The 22,077-nt window shown below is 37.8% G+C and overlaps 1 protein-coding gene across 2 annotated transcripts in view; it reads right to left on the bottom strand.

The window, feature by feature from the left end:
* The window catches only part of CDH12 (cadherin 12), a gene marked incomplete at both ends in the record, with an annotated part of 182,738 nt that overhangs the window by 7,927 nt on the left and 152,734 nt on the right, over nt 1-22,077 (bottom strand). For both annotated transcript variants that reach the window (XM_080609777.1, XM_080609778.1), the window contains 2 exons: nt 1,290-1,411; nt 10,095-10,231. In XM_080609777.1, the coding sequence (XP_080465903.1) occupies nt 1,290-1,411; nt 10,095-10,231 (259 nt within the window). The remainder of the gene's footprint in view (nt 1-1,289; nt 1,412-10,094; nt 10,232-22,077) is intronic.

Raw genomic sequence — 22,077 nt, 5'->3', positions numbered from 1 at the left:
AAAATGATTTAAGCTATATTCATAGCAGAAGTATTTAATATTTGTCCTTTGTATCAGAAGACTAGTGACTGTTTTCAGGTGAATGATTATTTAAAGACAATTCACTTTATCTGCTACTTCTACTACTATCACTATTACGACCGGTACATGTTGTAGTATTTCACAAAGCTTGTCTCTTATTTCACAGCTTGAAATGAAGTAGGGGGTTGAAAGGTCTGCACCATCTAGGCCTGAAGGAACTTTTGGGTCCCAGAGTCCTATCTACTAGATTTCAGGCAAGCACAATGTAGTTAAAATATTTCATAGTAGGATTGCCAATCAGTTTTTAAAAAGCAAGGCATTTTTTTTGTTAAATAAACGTCTAAATACCTATAATTTTTGAAAGGTCAGTGCTTGTCTCAGACTTCCCTGTAAAAAGTTACCATTTCTACTGTTAGCACCTATATAAAAAACTGAAAGTATCTGATAAACTAGAAGTTAAATTAGGTTGTTTGGCAATTAGTTGAAACATAAGGAAAAAAAAAAGGAATATCATAGAAGTCATGGGCAAATCTGTAATAAAAGCAATAAAAATCATTGATTAGGTATTACATACATATAAAAAGAAGTCAATGATTACACAGTAGGCTGAATATGTTCCTTGCTTGGCTGCCAGTAGCTCTCAAAGTTGAGCAGCTGAAGTTACAAGTCTTATCTCAGAACCACTATTGGTTGTTAATATGTATGATAGTTGGCCTTGGTGCTTTGCAGCACTGTATTTAATTGCACAAATCTTGTGTAGGAGCACATGCCAACAGCTTCTGGGGACAGCTCTATTAATACTGGCATCACTGATGGTAGAAGTTAATATTCTGAGTCTGAAACAAGTTTTGCATGTTATGTGGGTATTTGAAACCACTTATAAAAAAAACAAGCTTTCAGGAGAACTGTCTGGGGTTGTGGGTTCTTTATCTCAGAATAGGGCACAGAAATGTGTGTAGTTTATCCTACTTCATTTATTCACAGCGGTTTTACCCTTAAGTGTCTTTAAGGAAGGCATTCTTTCTCTTGACACAGATATTAAATGCACAGTAAAAGGTGGCTCAGACCCATATTGTCAGGGTTAATAAAAATAAATAGACCACAATAGACCACAAATGGAATTCTTCCCAAAAGGTGTTTCCAACACAGACATTTTGTTTGTACCAAGAATTCTAACCATGATGTCCTTTTCAAACCCCAAAATTTCTGTTATTATAAACAATAATGACAGAAAAAGCAAAATAGCAAGCATTCCAAATTTCAAATACCTGTCCCATCTTGGCATTTTCACATACGGATGTCTCATATGGAACTGAAATTTCCGGAGGAAACTCGTTGACATCCAGGATATTTATTATAACGTTGACTTTGCTGGTTAATTGCGGGTTACCTATAAATGATTTTTAGGAAAAAAGCAGTAAGGAAGGCTATTTACGTTTTTTGTCATCCCTAGTGTTCATGAGCTGTCATAAACAGTTTTGATCCCAGTACTGTGACTTCTAACAGCCCTTGACTTCCATTTATTTCTGATTTGTACTAAGGAGAAATCCAAAGCAAACGTCTTATCATTTTGTACCAGACTTTGATACATTACACCTCATGGGGTAAGGAATCAGTTAACATGATTATGTTTATTAGAGCATAAATCAAAGAATTTGAATTATACTGTAAATAAAGATGCAAAGTTTTCTCAGACTACTTTTCATGGAGTCTGGGGAAGACATTTCCAATGATTAAAACTGAATTGTGTTTCCCACAATGGAATGCAGAAAATCAGTGCTTATTACTTAGCCGCTGTTTACATCTACAAGATATTACAGAATCACAGAATCACAGAATCCCAAGGGTTGGAAGGGACCTCGAAACATCATCTAGTCCAATCCCCCTGCCAGAGCACGGTAACCTAGAGTACATCACACAAGAACTTGTCCAGCCGGGCCTTCAATATCTCCAACGCAGGAGACTCCACAACCCCCCTGGGCAACCTGTTCCAGTGCTCTGTCACTCTCACAGTAAAGAAGTTTTTCCTGATGTTCACATGGAACTTCTTATGCTCCAGTTTACACCCATTACCCCTTGTCCTATCACTGGACATCACTGAGAAAAGCCTAGCTCCATCATCCTGACACTCACCCTTTACATATTTGTAAACATTGATGAGGTCACCCCTCAGTCTCCTCTTCTCCAAACTATAGAGACCCAGCTCCCTCAGCCTCTCCTCATAAGGGAGATGTTCCACTCCTTTAATCATCTTTGTGGTTCTGCGCTGGACTCTTTCAAGCAATTCCCTGTCCTTCTTGAACTGAGGGGCCCAGAACTGGACACAATATTCCAGATGCGGCCTCAGCCAAGGCAGAGTAGAGGGGGAGGAGAACCTCTCTTGACCTACTAACCACACCCTTTCTAATGCACCCTAGGATGCCATTGGCCTTCTTGGCCACAAGGGTACATTGCTGGCTCATGGTCATCCTCCCATCCACCAGGACCCCCAGGTCCCTTTCCCCTTCACTACTTTCCAGAAGGTCAACCCCCAACCTGTACTGGTACATGGGGTTGTTCCTCCCCAGATGCAAGACTCTACACTTACCCTTGTTGAATTTCATTTTCAAGTTTCTCCCCGCCCAACTCTCCAGCCTGTCCAGGTCTCGCTGAATGGCAACACAGCCTTCTGGTGTGTCAGCCACTCCTCCCAGTTTAGTGTCATCAGCAAACTTGCTGAGGGTACATTCAGTTCCCTCGTCCAGGTCATTGATGAAAATATTAAACAGCACTGGTCCCAGCACCAACCCCTGAGGGACTCCACTAGTCACAGATCTCCAGCTAGATTCTGCCCCATTGACCACAACTCTCTGCCTTCTTACTTTCAACCAGTTCTTGATCCACCTCACTACCTGATCATCAAGCCCACACTTCCTTAGCTTATCTATGAGGATGCTGTGGGAGACAGTATCAAATGCCTTACTGAAATCAAGAAAAACCACATCCACCGCTCTACCATCATCCATCCACCTAGTTACTTCCTCATAGAAGGCTATAAGGTTGGTCAAACATGACCTCCCTTTGGTAAAACCATGTTGGCTACTCTTAATGACCCCCTCATCCTTGATATGTCTAGAGATGGTGTCAAGAATAAGTTGTTCCATCACCTTTCCAGGGATGGAGGTAAGGCTGACTGGTCTATAATTACCCGGCTCCTCCTTCTTGCCCTTCTTATAGACTGGCGTGACATTTGCCATCCTCCAATCCTCAGGCACCTCTCCTGTTTCCCACGACTTACTAAAGATGATGGAGAGAGGCCTAGCAATGACCTCCGCCAGCTTCCTCAGCACCCGTGGATGTATTCCATCCGGACCCATTGATTTATAGATGTCCAGATTGCTTAACTGATCCTTAACCCAATCCTCATCTACCAAAGCAAACTCCTCCTTTATCCTGACTCCTTCTGGGGCTATAGGAATCTGGGGCCCCCGGGGAAGTAAGTGGAGCAAACCCATTTAGAAGATAGAGAAAAGTAAGGTACAAAGATATAAAGAAAAATCTTGATAAAAGGCAGACAAATAAGTGATAAATTTAGCAGTGAAACATGTAAAGCTAGCATTCAATTTGTGGCTAAACAATTAGGCTGTGTTATAACTTTTTTTTCTTTAACTGCTTTTAACTTTTTAACTTTTTTTAACTCTTTTTGTGCAAAAGAAATGCTAAAACCCAGTATACGTTATGCTTCTTTTCATTGTCCTAACAATACCTAACTTCATCAATGACTAGATGCATTTTATAAATAAGTTTATCTGCAAATGCAATGTGTGAAGAAAGTAGATATAAATTCAGTACGAAGCAAACAAAATTCTCTTTTACTTTATGCTGAGACCTCTTGCAAGATAGCAGATACATAAAAAAACCCAGTTTAGCTAGTGAGTAAAAAGGATAATTATTTTATCTTTTTTGCATTTAAGAAGAGTGTCAGCCACTATACAGTCAGCAATTCAAGAAATCTATGCTGTGAATGAGAGTGGTGTAGGAGCAGCAGCATAAGAATCATGGTTAAGTACAAAAACAGTTTTCTTAAATCTTCAGACATAAATTATAGAATCATAGAATCATAGAATGGTTTGGATTGGAACAGACCTTAAAGATCATTTAGTTCCAAACCCCCTACCATAGGCAGGGACATCTTCCACTAGACCAGGTTCCTCAAAGCCGCATCCAACCTGGCCTTGAACACTTCCAGAAATGAGGCATCCACAGCTTCTCTAGGCAACCTGTTCCAGTGTCTCACCACTCTCATAGTAAAGAATTTTTTCCTAATATCTAATCTACATCTACCCTGTTCAAACTCAAGGCCGTTCACCTTTGTCCTATCCCTATATGTCCCTATAAAAAGCCTTTCTCCAGCACTCTTGTAGGCCCCCTTTAGGTACCGGAAGGCTGCTATAAGGTCTCCTTGGAGCCTTCTCTTCTCCAATAACCCTAACTCTCTCAGTTTGTCTTCACAGGAGACATGCTCGAGCTCTATGAGCATCTTCGTGGCCCTCAATGGCCTCTTGAAATTATTTGCATTAGCTGCTTACTTCATAGTTTGCATAAACCTTTGCATTTCTGTTGTTTATAAATAACATAGCGAGTGGTAAAGTGTCTTCATGGTGACACTGTAGAAATTTTACATTATCTCTTTCTTGTTCTCAGGAACTATTAAGTGCAGGGTTTTCAAGAGGCTTCCCTTAAAGCCGAAAGGTTTCCTCCAATGATTTCCTAGTTAAGTAGGACCAGATGCAAGTGGAAGTGTGCTTTACCTTACAAGTAGTGGATAAACTGACCATCCTACAAACTCAGCTTGGAATCTAAAAAAAGGAAAAAAAAAAAAAAGCCCCTAAACCCAAATCACATAGTATTTGTAGTTCCTTCCTACGAATATATCTAACTATAATGTGCAGAATGTCTCTGAATAAAGGCATTGTGAAATATGAATGAAGACAGAGTTTGGTTTAGCAGCTGAGAATTAGGCCGTGATTCTTTAGAAGCCCAAAGAGCCAGAAGAAATCTGGATCACTTGCTCACAATTGAATTAGTTACTTGTTATAACGAGAAATGAAAAAGTACTAAGAAGTTATTTTAGTCAGTAGAGAGCAGAACCTCAACTCTGAACATATAGGGGTCAGAAAATCCTGGAGTAGGCCAAGTTCACTCAGTTATTTCCAGAAACAGTCTAACTTAAAAATTCCCTCCTAGCAGTGCTTGCTGCAAAGAACACAGCAACTCACATGCAGTAACTCAGGTTTTCTTTTAGTTTTTGTGTGTTTATTTTAAGGTACAACAGTGAACAACAAGAGTTCAGGATACATTCTTCAAAAATATTAGAGATTAATGCCTTGCCATGAAAATATGTTGTTTCCTTTTAGAAATATTTTAACAGTAAAAGAATGAACATATTTAAAATTTATGCATGATGGACATAACAGATATTAGCTGATGACAATTTCTATTACACATGTAATTTTTTTAAGAAGCATTTTTAGGCTATATATTTTTTAAGTATCTTACATAAATTAGTTTTTTAGCTTTTTAAAACAGTGGGACTGTATTGAACAAAGGAATCTGACATTTTGCCTTCCCTCAAAATCATGAAGGGATAGCATGCTTTAGAAATACATATGAATGTGAGTATACTTTTTACATTTATTTCTCAGTGAGGATCTGCAATTTATTTTCTACGATTCTTTGAAAGATATATTAGAAGGCCAAAATCTCATTTGTAAGTATTTTAGCAAGGTAGAATTTTACCTTTTATAAATGATTAACAAAAATAAAATATGAAAGTAAACAGAATTTCTAGAGCATAAGATGGACTTATTTCTGGATTTTACTTTATTTATGTGGTTAATTTTCTTTATGGTTTGCCTGATACCAGTTGAAATACTCACGTATATAAAGGGAGACTACAAAGATATTGTGTACAGCTTTGAATTCATATATCATTACAAAGATCTGTAATACTTGATGAGAACAAAGATGAAGAATTGCACTTCAAATACCACTTTGCAGACTTGACCTCCATTTTTTCTGGTTTTGTTTTGTTTGCTGTTTGCCTCAAAATTGTACCTTTTTGAGCCCTGTGAGCATAGTAGTAACATGTATGCTGGTATCATAAATAAGTCACTGAAAACGTTTGCTCATGCCTTTTGAACAGAGATTACACAGATAAGAAGACAAGTTGTTAAATCATTAGCCTAGGAATTAAGAAACTGATTTCAGGTTTCTACCTGTAAGATGCAAGCAAACTAGTTATCTGCTTCTTTCCTCAATTTCCCTGTCTGTAAAGACGTCGACAGCCTTGCTTTCTTCTTTTGCTGAAGTACCATCATCTATTAACTTCTTCATGGTTCAAGGATATTACAGTAGTAGAAAATAGGTAAACCACTTTGACTAGTAAACTTTTGAAAATCCAAGATATCTAAGAAAATAGATACTGACCATCGAGGAGAACTGGTAATTCCTTAATCCCAGTTATGGTATGCAGATAAACCCCAAATTGAGATTTAAGATGAGGTTTCTTTAGTATTCACAAAATTTGGGCCTAGACTTAGAGAGCTGTTAAGTTGGTTCGGACAGGAAAGATTATAGTTACATTTATTTTCAACTTTTAGCTAGTGCCTTGAGAACGGGAAAGCAGAAATCAGATCTTATACATCTTATCTATTTCCTTTTTTTGTAAGATGCAAAAAACATTCTCATATTAGCTAATTTAATACCACACTAGGGGACTTTCTGAGCACTAGACTGTGATTTTTTGTACCATTATATTCTTACAGCAGCCCTTGGCACAGTTTGGCCTGGGGCAACTAATGGTCTTGACAATTCACATACAACTGCTGGGTGTTAGTATGGGTGAGGCATCACTCACAAAGAATCAATTTATATGTGAGCAATCTGTTTGGAAGGTAGGAGTGTTTAATGGCAGAGAAATAGACTACTCAATGCCAGTTGGCCTTTGTGTTTGAAACAAATGCAAGACATGTTTAATTTATTAGCTTGGACAGAGTCTGTGAGATCAAAAATATGCAGAACCAGAAACCATGGAGGCTGCTAGGGTGTTGATTTACTCTGAGAAAGGAAAAATAACTCTACAATGAAATATAGTGAGGGAACAAAAAGAAGTATGGTGAAACAGGGAAGTGAAATGGGGAAAAAAAAAATGAGTGAACACATCCTGCCCTTGATCATGCACTTAATTCTATATAAAGGCTGACTTTATTTCTCTGGATGGGTAAGGGACCTTCTGCATTGAGCTGCCTTCACGTCTGTGTCATTATCTTCACATCAGCAGAACAATCATTCACTTCCCACTTAAAAAGATCTCTACCTTGGGACAGGCTTCTTAACAAGGGTGAAATAAAGTTATGGTATCTTGTGTTAAATATGACTGAAGGCTATCCATCACTTTATGCTGGGTACACTTCCAAGATGTTCTCAAGAGTTAGTTGTGCTGTTTTGTGTAGACAGATTTCCAGACAGTGTTCAGATCTGATGTTTTTCAGGGTTATAAATAAAGATCACAGTATAATGAGACATGGTCAGAGTTGGTCATTGCATGGCTTGAGTATTTCCCATTATTACAGTTCCCTATATGTGGAATCAGCAGGTACTGTCCATTTGAAACATATATTGTTTTATTGCTGGGTAACCAGGCCTTCCCTGACTGTGAGTGTATAAGTTGACACAATTAGCCAAGGACAAGCAGATTTCATAATTAGCTGTTTGCTAAGGGTCCAAATTTTGCCTCTGTTCAAGCTGCCAACATGTACCAGGCAATGTAGGCAGGGCAGGATCTGGAATTTAGGGAAGAATAATCTTAGTACATACACATATATTTATATGTCAGATAAGTGCAGAACAAGGACACTGGACATGAAACTATTTACAAATTCACAAATAATCAGTCTTTTGAACAAGACTTCCTTCCCTCCTCTTTCCCCCTCCATAAAAGGCAATGTCAGCAAAGGTAGTATCAAGTATCATAGAATCATAGAATGGTTTGGATTGGAAAGGACTTGAAGATCATCTAGTTCCAGCCTCCTTGCCATGGGCAGGGACACCTTCCACTAGACCATGTCACCTAAGGCTCTGTCCAACCTGGGGATGGAGCATTTACCACTTGGCAGCTTGTTCCAGTGCTTCACCACCCTTACAGTAAAGAACTTCTTCCTCATATCTAACCTGAACTTCCCTTATTTAAGTTTAAACCCATTGCCCTTTTCCTATTGCTACAGTCCCTGATGAAAAGTCCCTCTCTGGCATCCTTATAGGCCCCTTCAGATACTGAAAGAATCTGTATATGATACTGGAAGAACTGTAATTCTCTGCTGCCTCATTTTTGAAATCTATTCCATTAAAAATTATAAATTCTGGTACTTTAGTGCTAATAATATTCAGATTTATCAGCTTCTAAGAAAAGTCTAAATGGTACATCCATTTCAACGTTTACATATATCATTTTCACGCTGCTATACTTCGCTATCTAAATTGCATGCCATTTACAACATTGAAAAGTAAAGTGATTGTTCAAAAGTCATAATATTACTTTAAGACTTTAGTGGCTGTGAGAAAAAAATGTAATACAAGCATCAACTGTTTCATTTGACTGTTTCATACACGGTTTCATTTTGAAGCTACAGAAGAACCAAGAGGAACAATGACATAGAAGGCTCCAGGGCAAAGGCACAGGCAAAGAGTCTATGTAAGCCTACTCATGACCTTGGCATCATTTTCCACACACAGGAGAATGATGGCAAAGCTAGTTTAATTTGGTTTTATCTCTGATTTGATGGGGATAAAGCTGGCAGAGTTTTTTTATAATTGGCCGGTTCAAGAAAAGGCAATTTGCAGAATGACCATTAGGATGTGTTTAAAAGGGGAGGGGTTTTGTTGTTACTGTCTCACACTGAGAAAGCAAAATACATATTTTAGCAATAAAGTTTTTTAAATAACAGAACTTAATAAAACTATGACTAGCTTATAGTGTGTTTAATTTAAAGAGGTAAGGTAATGGAGAGTTGAAATACTTGGGTAACAGTAGCATCTATTCCTAAGGCAAGTTATGCAACTAATTGCAATACCGGGCCACTTTCCTTTGGTAATCATGTATATGGTAAGACACTCTTCAGTGCACTTTTTCTATAATAAGAGATGGCAGTTTCAGTGTTTCTACATCAGCACTAAACAAGTGGAATTTCTATTTTTATTTTTTTTAGCAGAAATTCGTCAAATATAATATTTTCCTGCTTCTGCAGCCCACTGATGTCAACAGAAAGACTTCTGTGGCCATTAAATGACCCTTTGAATACAAAGACTTGTATTCAAAGGGTGGTATATGTCTATGAGAGTTTCAGTTTGACATAATCGTGAAAGAGGAATACTACACGGAAGGATGGCAATGGAGAAAGCAGCTACATAATACAGCAGCAGAAGGGAATTGTTATTTAAAAAAAGACCCTGAAACTACTTAGAAGACACAAATACAAGAGATTAAAAAATAACCCCCACCACAAATCATACAGGAAAAGAAAACATGTAGTTAGGCTTAAAGTCTTGTGTAGAGAGAAAGCACAAGAGCTTTTTTTTTGCAGCGCACAGGCTGATTCATTTAGGGCCTTAAATCTTGACTCAGTTTTAGTGTACTTTTTGTGTGGGAATTGAACTAGTCTTCAAATTCTTTTGCCTTCAAAAAGCAGATTGACAGACCTGTTATTTGACTAACCTAATTTCATATGGAATTAATTACAAAATCAGAAATCAGTATTGGAAGGCCTTTGTACAACTCCTCTTGCTCTTTTTGCTGACAAAATGTTTTTCAGCTTCTGAGGCAGCTGTGCCTACATGAGCACTACTAGAAAAACTTTAAGGGCTCTTTGAACATCACACTTAGTTTCATAGTGAGTCTGGCAAAGTGATATTTACTGAGCCCTCTCAAATAATCTTTCAGCAATATATGCATTCTTCACAGTATATTTATGTCTGAGCACTACATTCTGGAAAAAAAAACCACTTTAGCATATTAATTCAGTTTGTGTCATACTTACTAACTTTACTTGCAATTATAGAGAAATTGTACTGTGCTGTGCTTTCTCTATCCAGTAATTCATTAGTAGCAATGGTTCCTTCAGTAGCATCTATTGTAAAGCAGCTGTCCACATCATTCTTCCAATCGATGAAGTATCTGTATGAGAAAAATATTAAACAAAGTAGACGCAAATGTGCAAAGATTACTCATTTATCATAACAACAGTCTAGCTGGCTCAAGTTTTGTTTTTGGTTTTGTTTCTGGTTTTGGTTGTTGGTTTTTTTTTTGTCTTCCCAACTATTACAATACTTGCAGGAAGAAGACAGTAAAGGGTGATTTGTTTATTTCTTTTTTTCAGTGTCGGAATGCTCAAGGGAAAATGGTATATAATAAAAATCTAGTACTTCCGGTGTTGAGATTGTTTGAAAACTTTGAGCTTCCAAGAAGTTGATGCGCAGCTTCTGTGTCCCTGATTACTTATCCCAGTCACTTTGGACAGCACTAGATAGGCTTAGAGAGAAAAGAGAAAGGATACGTGGAATAGTGCTAAAGGTATGAATAGCGATGAAGAATGGATCAGATTCAGCCTCTTTACACCCATTTGTAGCTGCAATAGGCTGGAAGTATCCTCACTGGGCTTGTAAAGAAGTGTCCTAGTGGATGTACATGCGCTGTTGGCACAGTCTACACAAAGGTCCCTCACCTGAAGAATGTTGGCAGAGTCACAGTATGGAGGTGAGAAGAGTGCACTTATACCCCCACATATATAGGAGGAATAAAAGGCTCTTTAACTTTGGGAAAAATAGGAAACTTCCACTTTGACTGGAGCTGTGAGTAACAAGGCAATACCACTGGGTTTTCTTTATTCTCCTGAGCCTTTGTTTATCAAGAACTATGACCACAGAACAGATGCAAACCTCAAAATGTGTACTTATTTGCTATTTTCCCCTAGCAAGGACAACAGCAGAGATGCACTTGTAAACATAGCTGCTTAAAAACAATCTGATAATTATCCCAAACCCATTTCCCTTAAATGCTGATTAATTTGAACGTCTGTTTTCACATTTGCTGCTACTGTTTGTAGTCATAATGGAATAATAATTTTGCTGATGCAGTGCCACCAGCTAATAATTTCCTTTTCATTGTTAGTCTCTTCATACCTTGATGGTGCTTCTCAAAAGCTAGGCAGGATGAAATTGAGAAAGTCATTTGCAAACAGTAGGCAATAAGAACAAAATTACATTCAACAGCAGTACATTTAGAAAATTATAAAGGCCAGAGGACCATTCCTATGACACTTCATTCCATGTAAATCACTAAGGATAAGATTAAAGTCTAGTATTTCCTCTTCCGATTAGTATGATTTATGAAAATAATGTATAGGAAATGCAATGATAAATACTGTGTTTACTGCTGTAGAAGGAAGCAATTGTAGAAAGGGGTATATGAACTACTCCCAAAGAAAATATCTCAAATTGGGACCCAAGAATGCCAATAGCTCAGGAAGAGTTGAGTAGTGAAAAAATCACAGATAAAGCACCACGCTCCTTTGGAGACACTTTGTCTAATCCAAATCACAAGAAAATCCTATCTGTAGATAAAATAGGTAATTTCATCAATTGACAGGCATCATTACCAGTTCACTGCTTCAGTTGAAAAGCCTCAGAAATTATTTGCAAAAGGCAGCATGTATTCTTTTACACAGCTGAGAAGCCACGTTTCCTGAACACTATAATATCGTCTACCCACATTTGTAATTTCAATCTCATTTTTCAAAATTTGGTTGACAATAGAAATTACAAATATATATATTTACTAGAAATATCATTACGCTGAGATACTATTTCAGGAATAGTAAAATTACTATTTCAGGCTGTCGTGGTTTAAGCCCGGGCTGTAAATCAGAACCACGCAGTCCACTTCCCCCCCCACACCTTTCTTCCCTTCGCTTCTGGAGGGACGGGGAGGAGAATCAAAAGAATGCAACTCCCACAGGTTGAGATAAGGACAGTTTAATAACTAAGGTATAACACAAATCACTACTGCTACCACTAATAGTAATAATGATAAAGGAAATAACAAGGAAGAGAATACAACCGCTCACCAACCGGTACCTCGCCCCCACCCCGCAGTGATCCAGCCCTTCCAGGAACTTTCAGTTCTACATCCTGGGCATGATGTGCTGTGGTATGGAATACCTCTTTGGCTAGTTTGGGTCAAGTGTCCTGTCCCTGCTTCCTCCCGGCTTCTCCTCCTCCCTGGCAGAGCATGAGACTCACAAAGTCCTTGCTCAGGGTAAACATTCTGACCAGCAACTGAAAACATCAGCTTTATCAGTATTGTTCCCAGGCCAAAAGTCAAAACACAGCACTGCACCAGCAGAAAAACTTACTGCTACTGCTAAACCAGGACACAGGCTTTGCGTGTTTAATAATAATTATATATATGTCATATATATTATATTATGTTATTTTATATATATATAGTTTAATAATAATTTCTTCCAAAATTAATTATTATGAAACCAGACATAAATAAATGAGATCAAAGCATGAGAAAGTAACTTTGCTTATCTTTCCCCTTTGGAAAATTAGCTTTGTCTAAGTACTCTACACACAGTACGAGCCAATGAAGAAACTACAGGACCTAGTTCAAAGCAGAGTGTAGGTGGTAACCTCCTTCATCAGGAGGCTTTAAAATTGCAGAAAATATATTCAGTTTGAACACTGTTGTATTTTAAGTTGAGTTCAAGTACAAATATTTGCAGGATCAGAATCTCATAGTCTATCTGCAGGCATTCACAGAAGTGATTAACTACACGTACAAGCCCAGTATGTTTACTCTTAAACATAAGCACCAGCAGGATCAAAGTCCACAATCAGGGTTGCAAGATTAGAACAACTCCTGCTGATACTAACGGCAGAATTCTTCTTGGCTTTTGTGGAAGTGAAATCTATGGGAATTTAATAATTTGATGAAAAAACAGCTGTAACATTTCTTCCGAATTCATTGTCTTTGCTTGCATTAGCACTGTGGAAACTATTATGCCAGCATTCTTAGCATTAGTTTTTAGGGGTTTTTTTGCTTCTGGTTTTGTTCTGTTTTTGACTGTGGCTTTATCATTAAAAATATCCCTCCATTCTCTTGCCATGTGTTGCACATATGGTAAAGTTAGGGTGGAACAGCCAGTCATTTCAGCTCCTCTCATCCTAAGAAGCAATATATTTGACTAGACTACAGAGGGAAGAGTAGGAGGAAGTGTTAGAGATGTATTGCCTAAAATACATATTTACTGGTAAACTACAAACAAGCAGCCATTCTTTCTTCTTTCATTGGTTGTCCATGTGCAGTAGCCGTGGAAATGTATCTGGCAGAAGATCCTTTTATAGACAGCACTTTTGGACATCATATTGCTCCCAGCTACTTTAGGAGTCTGTAAGGCTTAGTAGAAGACAGAATGGGACCCCATATGGCTGCTTTTCAAACAGGAATTTTGAGGATATCCCAATGAAAGATTGCTTTAGGTATAGGTTCTAAAAGAAATATAGTTTCTTTTTACAGCACTCTTTCATACAGTCTGATGCCCAATGTAAGCAGCACAGCAACAGTATATTTCCAAGGGCAATAGTATTGCCTGAGCTCTGTCTTTTACTTGCAAAAAATGTTTTTGAGGACAGAAGAAATGGGAAAAGAGTTTCCAACCAGAAAAATTAGTAACTTTCCAGAGATAAATCCAGGTATCTGGGACATAAAACCCGCCATTTCTTGTTAGATTGTGATAAGAAGAGGAACATAGTTGAAATACTGGTATTAGGACAGCTGTCTAGATCTTCTAGTCAAGGTCTAGCAGTTTGAAGAAACTGAGTTTGGTTTGTTTGACTGCTCAGAGTGCCTGCAAGACAGATCATAGATAACTGCACTAATTCCAAAAGGCAGCTCCATCCTTGAAAAGTTAAGGTAGAACTTACTTCTTGACATAGGACACAGCAGCACTCTTTTTCAGGAGCACCTGAGCAGGCCTGTCAGGTAGTTCTGAGTGCCAGGACATTGATAAAGGTCATATTCATTTAGACGGAAGAAACTTTGAACTATATGTCTCCTTGAATTCTTCACAGCAGAGGACTGTATTCCAGATTATATTGTTGAAGGCAATTATATAATACTGTATTGAAGGTGTGGCATAAGTGTGGAAGGATATATCTTTGCTAACATTGTCTGAATATTCTCAAGAATAGTTATATTTGTACATCAAGTAGTATACAAGAGACAGAATGGAAATATTTGGTTTATAAAATGATGACATTCAAGTCTGTAAGACTCTCATCCAGAGCAATATAAAGACAAACTGCCCTTATATGAGCTCCAAGAATAATTTTCATTCCTGACTAAATGGCAAAGCTGTTGTGTAGCTCATGGGATCTCATAGAGCATTCTCCCAAAAGATGGCTCATCTTCTGAAGAGCAGAAAACAATGGGGAAGACTGTGTTGACTTTAGCTGCAGCATAGAAAATAGTAGAGTGCTTGATGAAGCACTGTTGAATGCATGAGTGTCATCAGATCACCCTTGTGAGTATAACAGGAACTCTGAGCCGCCAAGCAGAAAACTGTAATCACTTCAGGCTGTTATACCATGAATAAAAGAACTGGACAGCTGTCCTGCTGCTGCTATGGAAACGTGTGACAACATGCTCAGGAGGGAAGAAAGGTGGAAGTATGCTAAGTAGGCTGTGAAACTCAGGACTTAGGATGTTTTTTTTGTCTTAAATATGTGGAGTGGAAGACTTCTACCTAGCATGGATGGCCTTGGGAGCACCAGGGATCCATCCTTACCAAAAGTTTATGAACCTTGCCAAAGTCTTTCTATGTTGTTCTGTCTTGACAGTGACAGCAGTTGTGACACAATGCAGCAGAAATATAACCCCATGTAACAAATAACAACATTTTTTTTTTCCTTAGTTGATGCTTAAGCACAACGCAGAGTATGCATTTGTGTATGCCCATGCAATGGCCCTTTGTGGTGAGACAGAGACAGCCCAATGTATTTATTCTTGCTTGTACTTTCATGTAGCTGCTATATCCATCCATGCTGAGAAGCAGCATCCAGGTCTCAGACAAGCTGCTTTGACTTTATTTTACACTGAAAGGTGTCAGAGACTAATTGAAGGAGTAAAGTTGCAATACCTTGCCTATATATGCCTGTATGCACTCATAACTCCTAAAAAGTAAAAGCACAAGCAGCAACATTCTTGCTTAGCTCTGCCATATCACTGCCTGTGAGACACATGAGGGGACTCATAAATCTGGATTAAAAATATTTGCTTACGGAAGTTTTCTTTCTGATACTGGACCTGAAAGATGAATAGATGGAGCACTTGTTAACATGGTTAAATTGACCATCTGCAATGGAATACGCAGTACTTAAAACTTGTTCATGATATTACAGCCAAGCAATTCAAGCCAGGAAATGAGCAAAGTAAGACATATTTAACTGTGTATTTTAGAGGATGAGAAGATTGCTTTAAAGCTAGACTGGGAGGATTAAATCCAAATGGCACAGAAGTAAAATTTTACAGGTTCAACCTTAAAGAAAGATAAAATACCGACAGTAGGTATGGTATAGTGATGGTAAGCACAAAGAGAAGAGCTCTGACCTTCCCAAATTGCTGAAAGGAACAGTGAAGAAAAGATACTGTCTACACCCTTTGTCACTGTTTATTTAGTAAGCAGAGAGGGGAATGACGAATCACGCATCTAAAGATGCTATTAAGCTAAAGGCACTCAGACCAAACTTGCTCCTGCTGCAACAGCATACATATGGAAAATTATTTTAAAGAGCAAAGCACATTGTTTGGTTGGAACTGGCATGAAAATGGAAAGGAATCATCCAATTCAGTGAGCAAACACGTTTAACATTTAATTACTGGCTTTCCTTTTTGTTCTTTTGTTTCATTGTTCCACAGTAGGAAACAGTAATTGTGATCAGCCTCCTAAAAGAAGAAAAGAAAAAACTCCAAACAAAACAACAACAATAAATAAATAAATTTTAAGAAAAACCCACCAAAAACCAAAACCCCAAAGAAACACACCACAAAGAAACAGTCAACCAAGCAATCAAAAAAACCTCAAACAACACAAAAAATGAGGGAGGACATTCCTTCAATTTTTGTATTTGATATGGAGTTTTCATACATAATCTGTCCTACATCACCATAAATATTCTCTTTGTATTTCAATTTCTATTTTAAAATTTTACCTTAAGCAGACTCAGGTGGTGAATCTAAGAAAAACCAAACCACAAATTTTCTGTGCACACTCTGAATGAGTTGACTGGCAACCCCAGTTTAGAAAGCATCCAATTACTCCAACTACAGCTTGTCAAACCCAAGCTCTGGACTGAAGAATTTTAGACGTAAGAAAATTCCTGACGTGATGGGATAAAAAGAAGAATCATTTGTAAGAGAAACTATGTTTTCAACTATGCTTTTCCAACCCACTGTTTTTTCCAATTTCCAGTATGTACTTAATGCTTTTCTCTGTAACTGAAGCATATTGGAATGAAGCAAGATCTTTCTTTTCACTTTCTGTAGTTTTTTTTTGACTGGCTTTTTAAGTTTAGTTAAAAAAACTAAACTGCTTTTTAAGTTTAGTTTCACTGAAGGTGCTCTTCCACTGGGTCACTGCATTCTTGCTCAGATGCTCTGAAAAGACCCATGGCTTCTCAGAGTAGCAGGGAGGAGGAGGAGCTGCAGCTCTCAGATGGACTAAGGCACCTCTGGTAGTGCTAGTGTGACCCTGCAGACACTTGAGGAGCTGGTTGTGATGCAGGTCTTGACTTTGGCAATTCAGTCAGCTGAGGTAAAGGCAACATTCCTTGTCCAGGCAGAATAGCTTGTGTATTTTAGTGCTTGAAACTGGGTTAATATTACCTACTTGAGAGATTTCAGATTGACTGCTTTGGGAGAATTGCTACTGAAAGTAGTTCTGACGGTAAAGAGCAAATGAGCAATATGTATGAAATGTTAATATACAAAAATTAGCTACTCTGGACTAAGAATCTTAAATGATTGAGGGAATGAAAGAATTTACAGACTTTTTCTGCTTTGAGGGGGAAAGATCATGGGAAGAAATGGGAACAATAAAAACAGTGAGACAAAGTTAATGCTGAACTTCAAAGGGGGAAAGGGTAACTGTCTTGGTAATTTCTTTCTTGTAACTGAAGGCTACATTTTGTATCATGTAAAATACCAGATCGATAGGCCAAGATCCTCATAGATAGCTAAGTGACTGACTTCAGAAGATATGGATGTAAATGATTCCTCTTTTTCTTATTAAATTACCTGGTGCCTCAGTGCAAGGAGTACCCTCGAGTTAAAAATGACAGTGGCAATATGAGTTCAGCACAACTGGAAACTAGGCATTTGAAGGTTAATGGCTTCTGGTCATTGTGTCTTTGTACAAAATAAACATTTCCTAAAAGAATAAAAAAAACCACCTTTCTGAAGAAGAAATAACCTGTTTAATAGAGGTAATTTCTAGAAATATTTTAACTTGTCTCAGCTCACCCTTTACTGATGTAAAGCACACTTCTTAATCTGGTGCCTAGTGAGATAGAACACTGATTTTGGGGAGAAAAATGTTACAAAGAAAGGTGAGGGAGGAAGTAGCAATTTTCTGTAATGTGATAGACCACTATTTGTGTACATGACCTTAAGTTGTGTTCACTTTAAGTTTTATTTAAATATTGAACTGCACGTAAATGAAATTCAGAATTCATGTCAACTTGGGACAGTTAAATACTACACGTCATATCAGAAATAACAGATGGGAATCTGAAAAAAGAAACATAAGTGATGAAAAAAGTGAGACATGATATTGGTCTACAGATAGCTGAAAGGCTTAACCCTGAGAAAGGAAACTTATTTTGTTCAGCACAGAGAAGCGGAGGGGAAAATTTAAGATGGGGAAATTAATGTTAGACAGCAAAATCCTACTGGTAGTGATGTATATTATGCTGCACATAAGAGGAATGGTACTAGATCTGTCACTTGGTACTGCAAAGCTAAACCAGGTAAAGTAATAGAGACTGTGCAGTAAACAAAAATTCTAAAAAGATGGAATGAATAATCCTATTAGTCCCTGCAATGCTAAACTCTGATACATAACAGGAAGATATTAATCATAGAATCATAGAATAGCTTGGGTTGGAAGGGACCTTCAAAAGTCATCTAGTTCAACCCCCTGCAATAAGCAGATTATACTCAATTACAAATCTGGTCTTAGGTGCAGTTCCAAATATTTTAAAATATAATATAAGTTGAGGTTTGTGAAACATGCAAACAACTCTGTGTCCTCCAAAATCCCATCCTGCCACTGAAATTTCCTTCCTGCAATTCTCAAGATGATCCGTTCACTGGGTTATCATTGTGTAAAACTTAAAAAAAAATCTTACTACCATATGTGCATACATACATATTTCAAACACTAGTTCTTTATTGTTCTTCTCAAATTCAGGTGCTGAAATCTTCTGCTTATTACTGGAAATATCTTCCATTCCAGATAAGACTGAGGAATGATTGCTATAATTCTGCTGAAGGTGTAATCAAGAATTTGTAAAAGCAGTTGCCTGTTGACCATGCATGCTTAGAGAAACCATTAAGTTCAAACCAGTTGTCATGGTTTAAGCCCAGCTAGTAACTCAGAACCACACAGCCACTTGCTCCCTCCCTCCCTTCTTCCCCCCTGGCTCCTGGTGGAATGGGGAGAAGAATCGAAAGAATGCAAATCCCACAGGTTGAGATAAGAACAGTCCAGTAACTAAACTATAATACAAAACCACTGCTACTACCACTAATAATAATAATTATAAGGGAAATAACAAGGGAAGAGAATACAAAACTAAAAAGGGAAGGGGAAAAAACTCAAAAAATAACCAGCAGTGATGCACAATGCAATTGCTCACCACCTGCCAACCTATACCCAGCCCATCCCAAGCAGCCACCTGGGCCTTCTGGGTGACTCCCCACAGTGCCACGTCACTGAGCATGACGTGCTGTGGTATGGAATACCCCTTTGGCTACTTTGGATCACGTGTCCTGTCTCTGCTTCCTCCCGGCTTTTCATGCCCCTCCTCACTGGCACAGCATGAGACTGAAAAAGTCCTTGATCAGGGTAAGCATTACTTAGCAACAACTAAAACATTGGTGTGTTATCAGCATTGTTCTCAGACTAAGGTCAAAACACAGCACTTCACTAGCTACTAATAATGAGAAAAAATAGCTGTTACAGCTGAATCCAGGACAGAAGTATAATTAGATGTAACAAAACATTTTATTTTCCTGTGCTAAATGATACATTTGTCTGAGTTATCTGCTTTTAGAGCTAAATAGGATAGTTAGATTTCCAAGGTTTTCCTCAGGGCTGTAGAACTGGAATCAGAATTAAGTTACCTTAGTTTCTTTTTCATACCTTCATTTCATTTAAAGATTACCCTTGATTCTGAATCTTGTGGTTTTCTATTAACTTAAAAATGATGCCTCATGAGGTTTTACAAGAGCAGCAATAGTAAATATCCTTTTTTATCCTCTGTGCAGCATGATAATGTGAAATAAGGTGTAATATATTACTTGCCTAACAGTAGCACACAGTAGCCTTTGCATATCATTCATGTTGCCCTCTGTTAATACAACCTCAGGGTTCCTTCTCTTAATTTTTAAGTGCCCTTTACATTGTACAGCCCAGCAACAGCTGCGCTGTACGTGTACAAAGTAAATATAAAATATTAGATATATTTAATAAAATAAAAAATATTGAATATAAAACTCTGTTAATACCAGAAAGTTTTAGAAATAAATTTCTTAATATAATGAAAAGAAATAGGACCTCTCTTCTGAACAACCCCTGGTTTTAACACCCTGGGTTTGATACTGTGATATTCTTCTTGAAGGAAGTAAATCCAGTCAAAATTATCTACTGTCATGTAAAAGCATCATCTGAAAGATTCATACTAACAGTTATTACAAAAAAGAAATAATGCTAACAACAGCAAAATAACATTTGAAGTTTTGTTGTAAAATCTTCCTGTCATTAACCAAAAAATATAAAGCATGAGGTAATGTTCCAGAGCAGCAGGCACTGTTCTGCTAGGTTGTCTTTCTTTGTTACTGTGTTTAAATAATTTATTAAGCCACCTCCCTTAATGGGAACAGAAGCTTTCTGTACCTTTGTTGAATATCTTCAGAACATAGCTGAGACATTAGAGGTCAAACGAAAAGAAACCCTGACTGATCAGCTGTCAGATCTTATCCTTTGGGTAATCCTGTGGATACCAGTTGGACCCCAGAAGAACCCTATCCATGCAGATACACAGTAATCTCAATACTTAATGTTTTGTTTTGCTTTTATTTCAGGGGATACTAGGAATGAAGGAAAAAACCCAACAAACAAACAAAACCCCTTAACAAACAAAATCAACCTGTATCTGAAATGTGGAAAGCAACCAGCACTGGCCTTCACTGCTATCTAACTTTCACCATTAAATCTTAACATGTCTCCTAAGCGCCTAGTCAGACGCAGTCATCGAAAGGCTTGAGCTGCTGTCCCAGGTGAAGTGGACGGTTTTACCATGACTTTTCTTTCATTATTGCACTCAAAATGCCATATTTCTTTATGATCTTGTAGAGATTTTTGAAAGTACTTAGCACTGAGGTAAAGCTGTTCTAATAGTCCAAGCTGAATGTTTTTGAAAATGCCACTGAAGTAATGCTTCTAGTCTTTTAGTGTTAGGATAGCTTTGTATATGTAAAAATATTTTACTTAAAAAGCAGAGAATTTTTGGATTATTTTTATAGAAGCCTAAATAAGTTGTTGTACTTCCATGTCCACTTTTCAAAGGAGTTCAGCACTATAATTTCTAGGAATGATATCTTGTGAGCTGTATTCCAGGCTTTCCAAAATGAATATTGTCTATACTGCATATCAGATGCAGGTGATACTTTAGAGAAGGGCAGGTGGAATTGCTACATGGTGGGAGAAGGAACAAAAACTTCTTGTCAGAATGTCCTGTGTATATTATTATTCATGCCTTTCATGTAACACATGATCTCCCACATGAAAAAATAGCACAGTTTGAGTTTTCTGCATACTATGTGACTGCGTTCACAGTCCTTCATACATGGCTGCATGCTTCTGTATTTTTAATCAGGAGGATGAAGGATTAGTGAATTTAGCAGTCAGTAGCTTACCTGATCTGGAATGAGTACTATGAGTGCAAACAAATTACACTTTGCTCCTTTGAAGAAAATTGACCATCATGCAGAATTAATTGACAGGGAAGTAGTGGATGCAGACAGCCAGACTCTAACGAGTCAGAGTCAATTGGGGGAAGCTGTTAAACTTTTCATAAGCCTTATAAATCTTACATAAGAATTTTAGTAAAACACACTAGGTAATAAAGGAAATAAAATGTGCTGCAGTTCAGTTTTCAGCCCTTCCAAACTGCCAGTTCTGCCTGTGTGCAGATTACTGTGCTTCCTTCCCCCCTCTCCTTTTAAAGGTTTTGTTCATTTGCTTATCAAACGGATCAGTCAGCTCCATTGTCTGCTCTGCATTTATCATTACCAGCTGAGTATCTTATCAAAAGCCCTTGTCATTTAGAAAATGCACTGTTTTTATTCAGTTTTAACATAATTTTTCCTGCCTCATTGAGCAGGGAGAACTGCAAGACAACCAGGCAGAGGGAAAGCTTTGTCCTGTAGTTTAATTAAGTCTCAGTGGTTCAGACTATGAGCAGCAGTAGAAGGCAAGTTAAACTTAATCCCCTCACTCCAGGCTTAACAATCAATATTGCTATGGTGGGAAAGTAGCAGAGCACATTCTCTACCAGCACCACAAATTACAGGCCCTGAATACTACTTTGCCCTGATTTTGAAGGATGTACATTTGACCTCTGTACTGCTGTCCATGGTCTGTTCTTTCTACTTTTATCCTGCCCATAGCATGAAGG

This window comes from Psittacula echo, assembly GCF_963264785.1.
Source record: "Psittacula echo genome assembly, chromosome: 2".
NCBI classification, from domain to species: domain Eukaryota; kingdom Metazoa; phylum Chordata; class Aves; order Psittaciformes; family Psittacidae; genus Psittacula; species Psittacula echo.
This window is presented reverse-complemented; position numbering and strand designations above follow the sequence as displayed.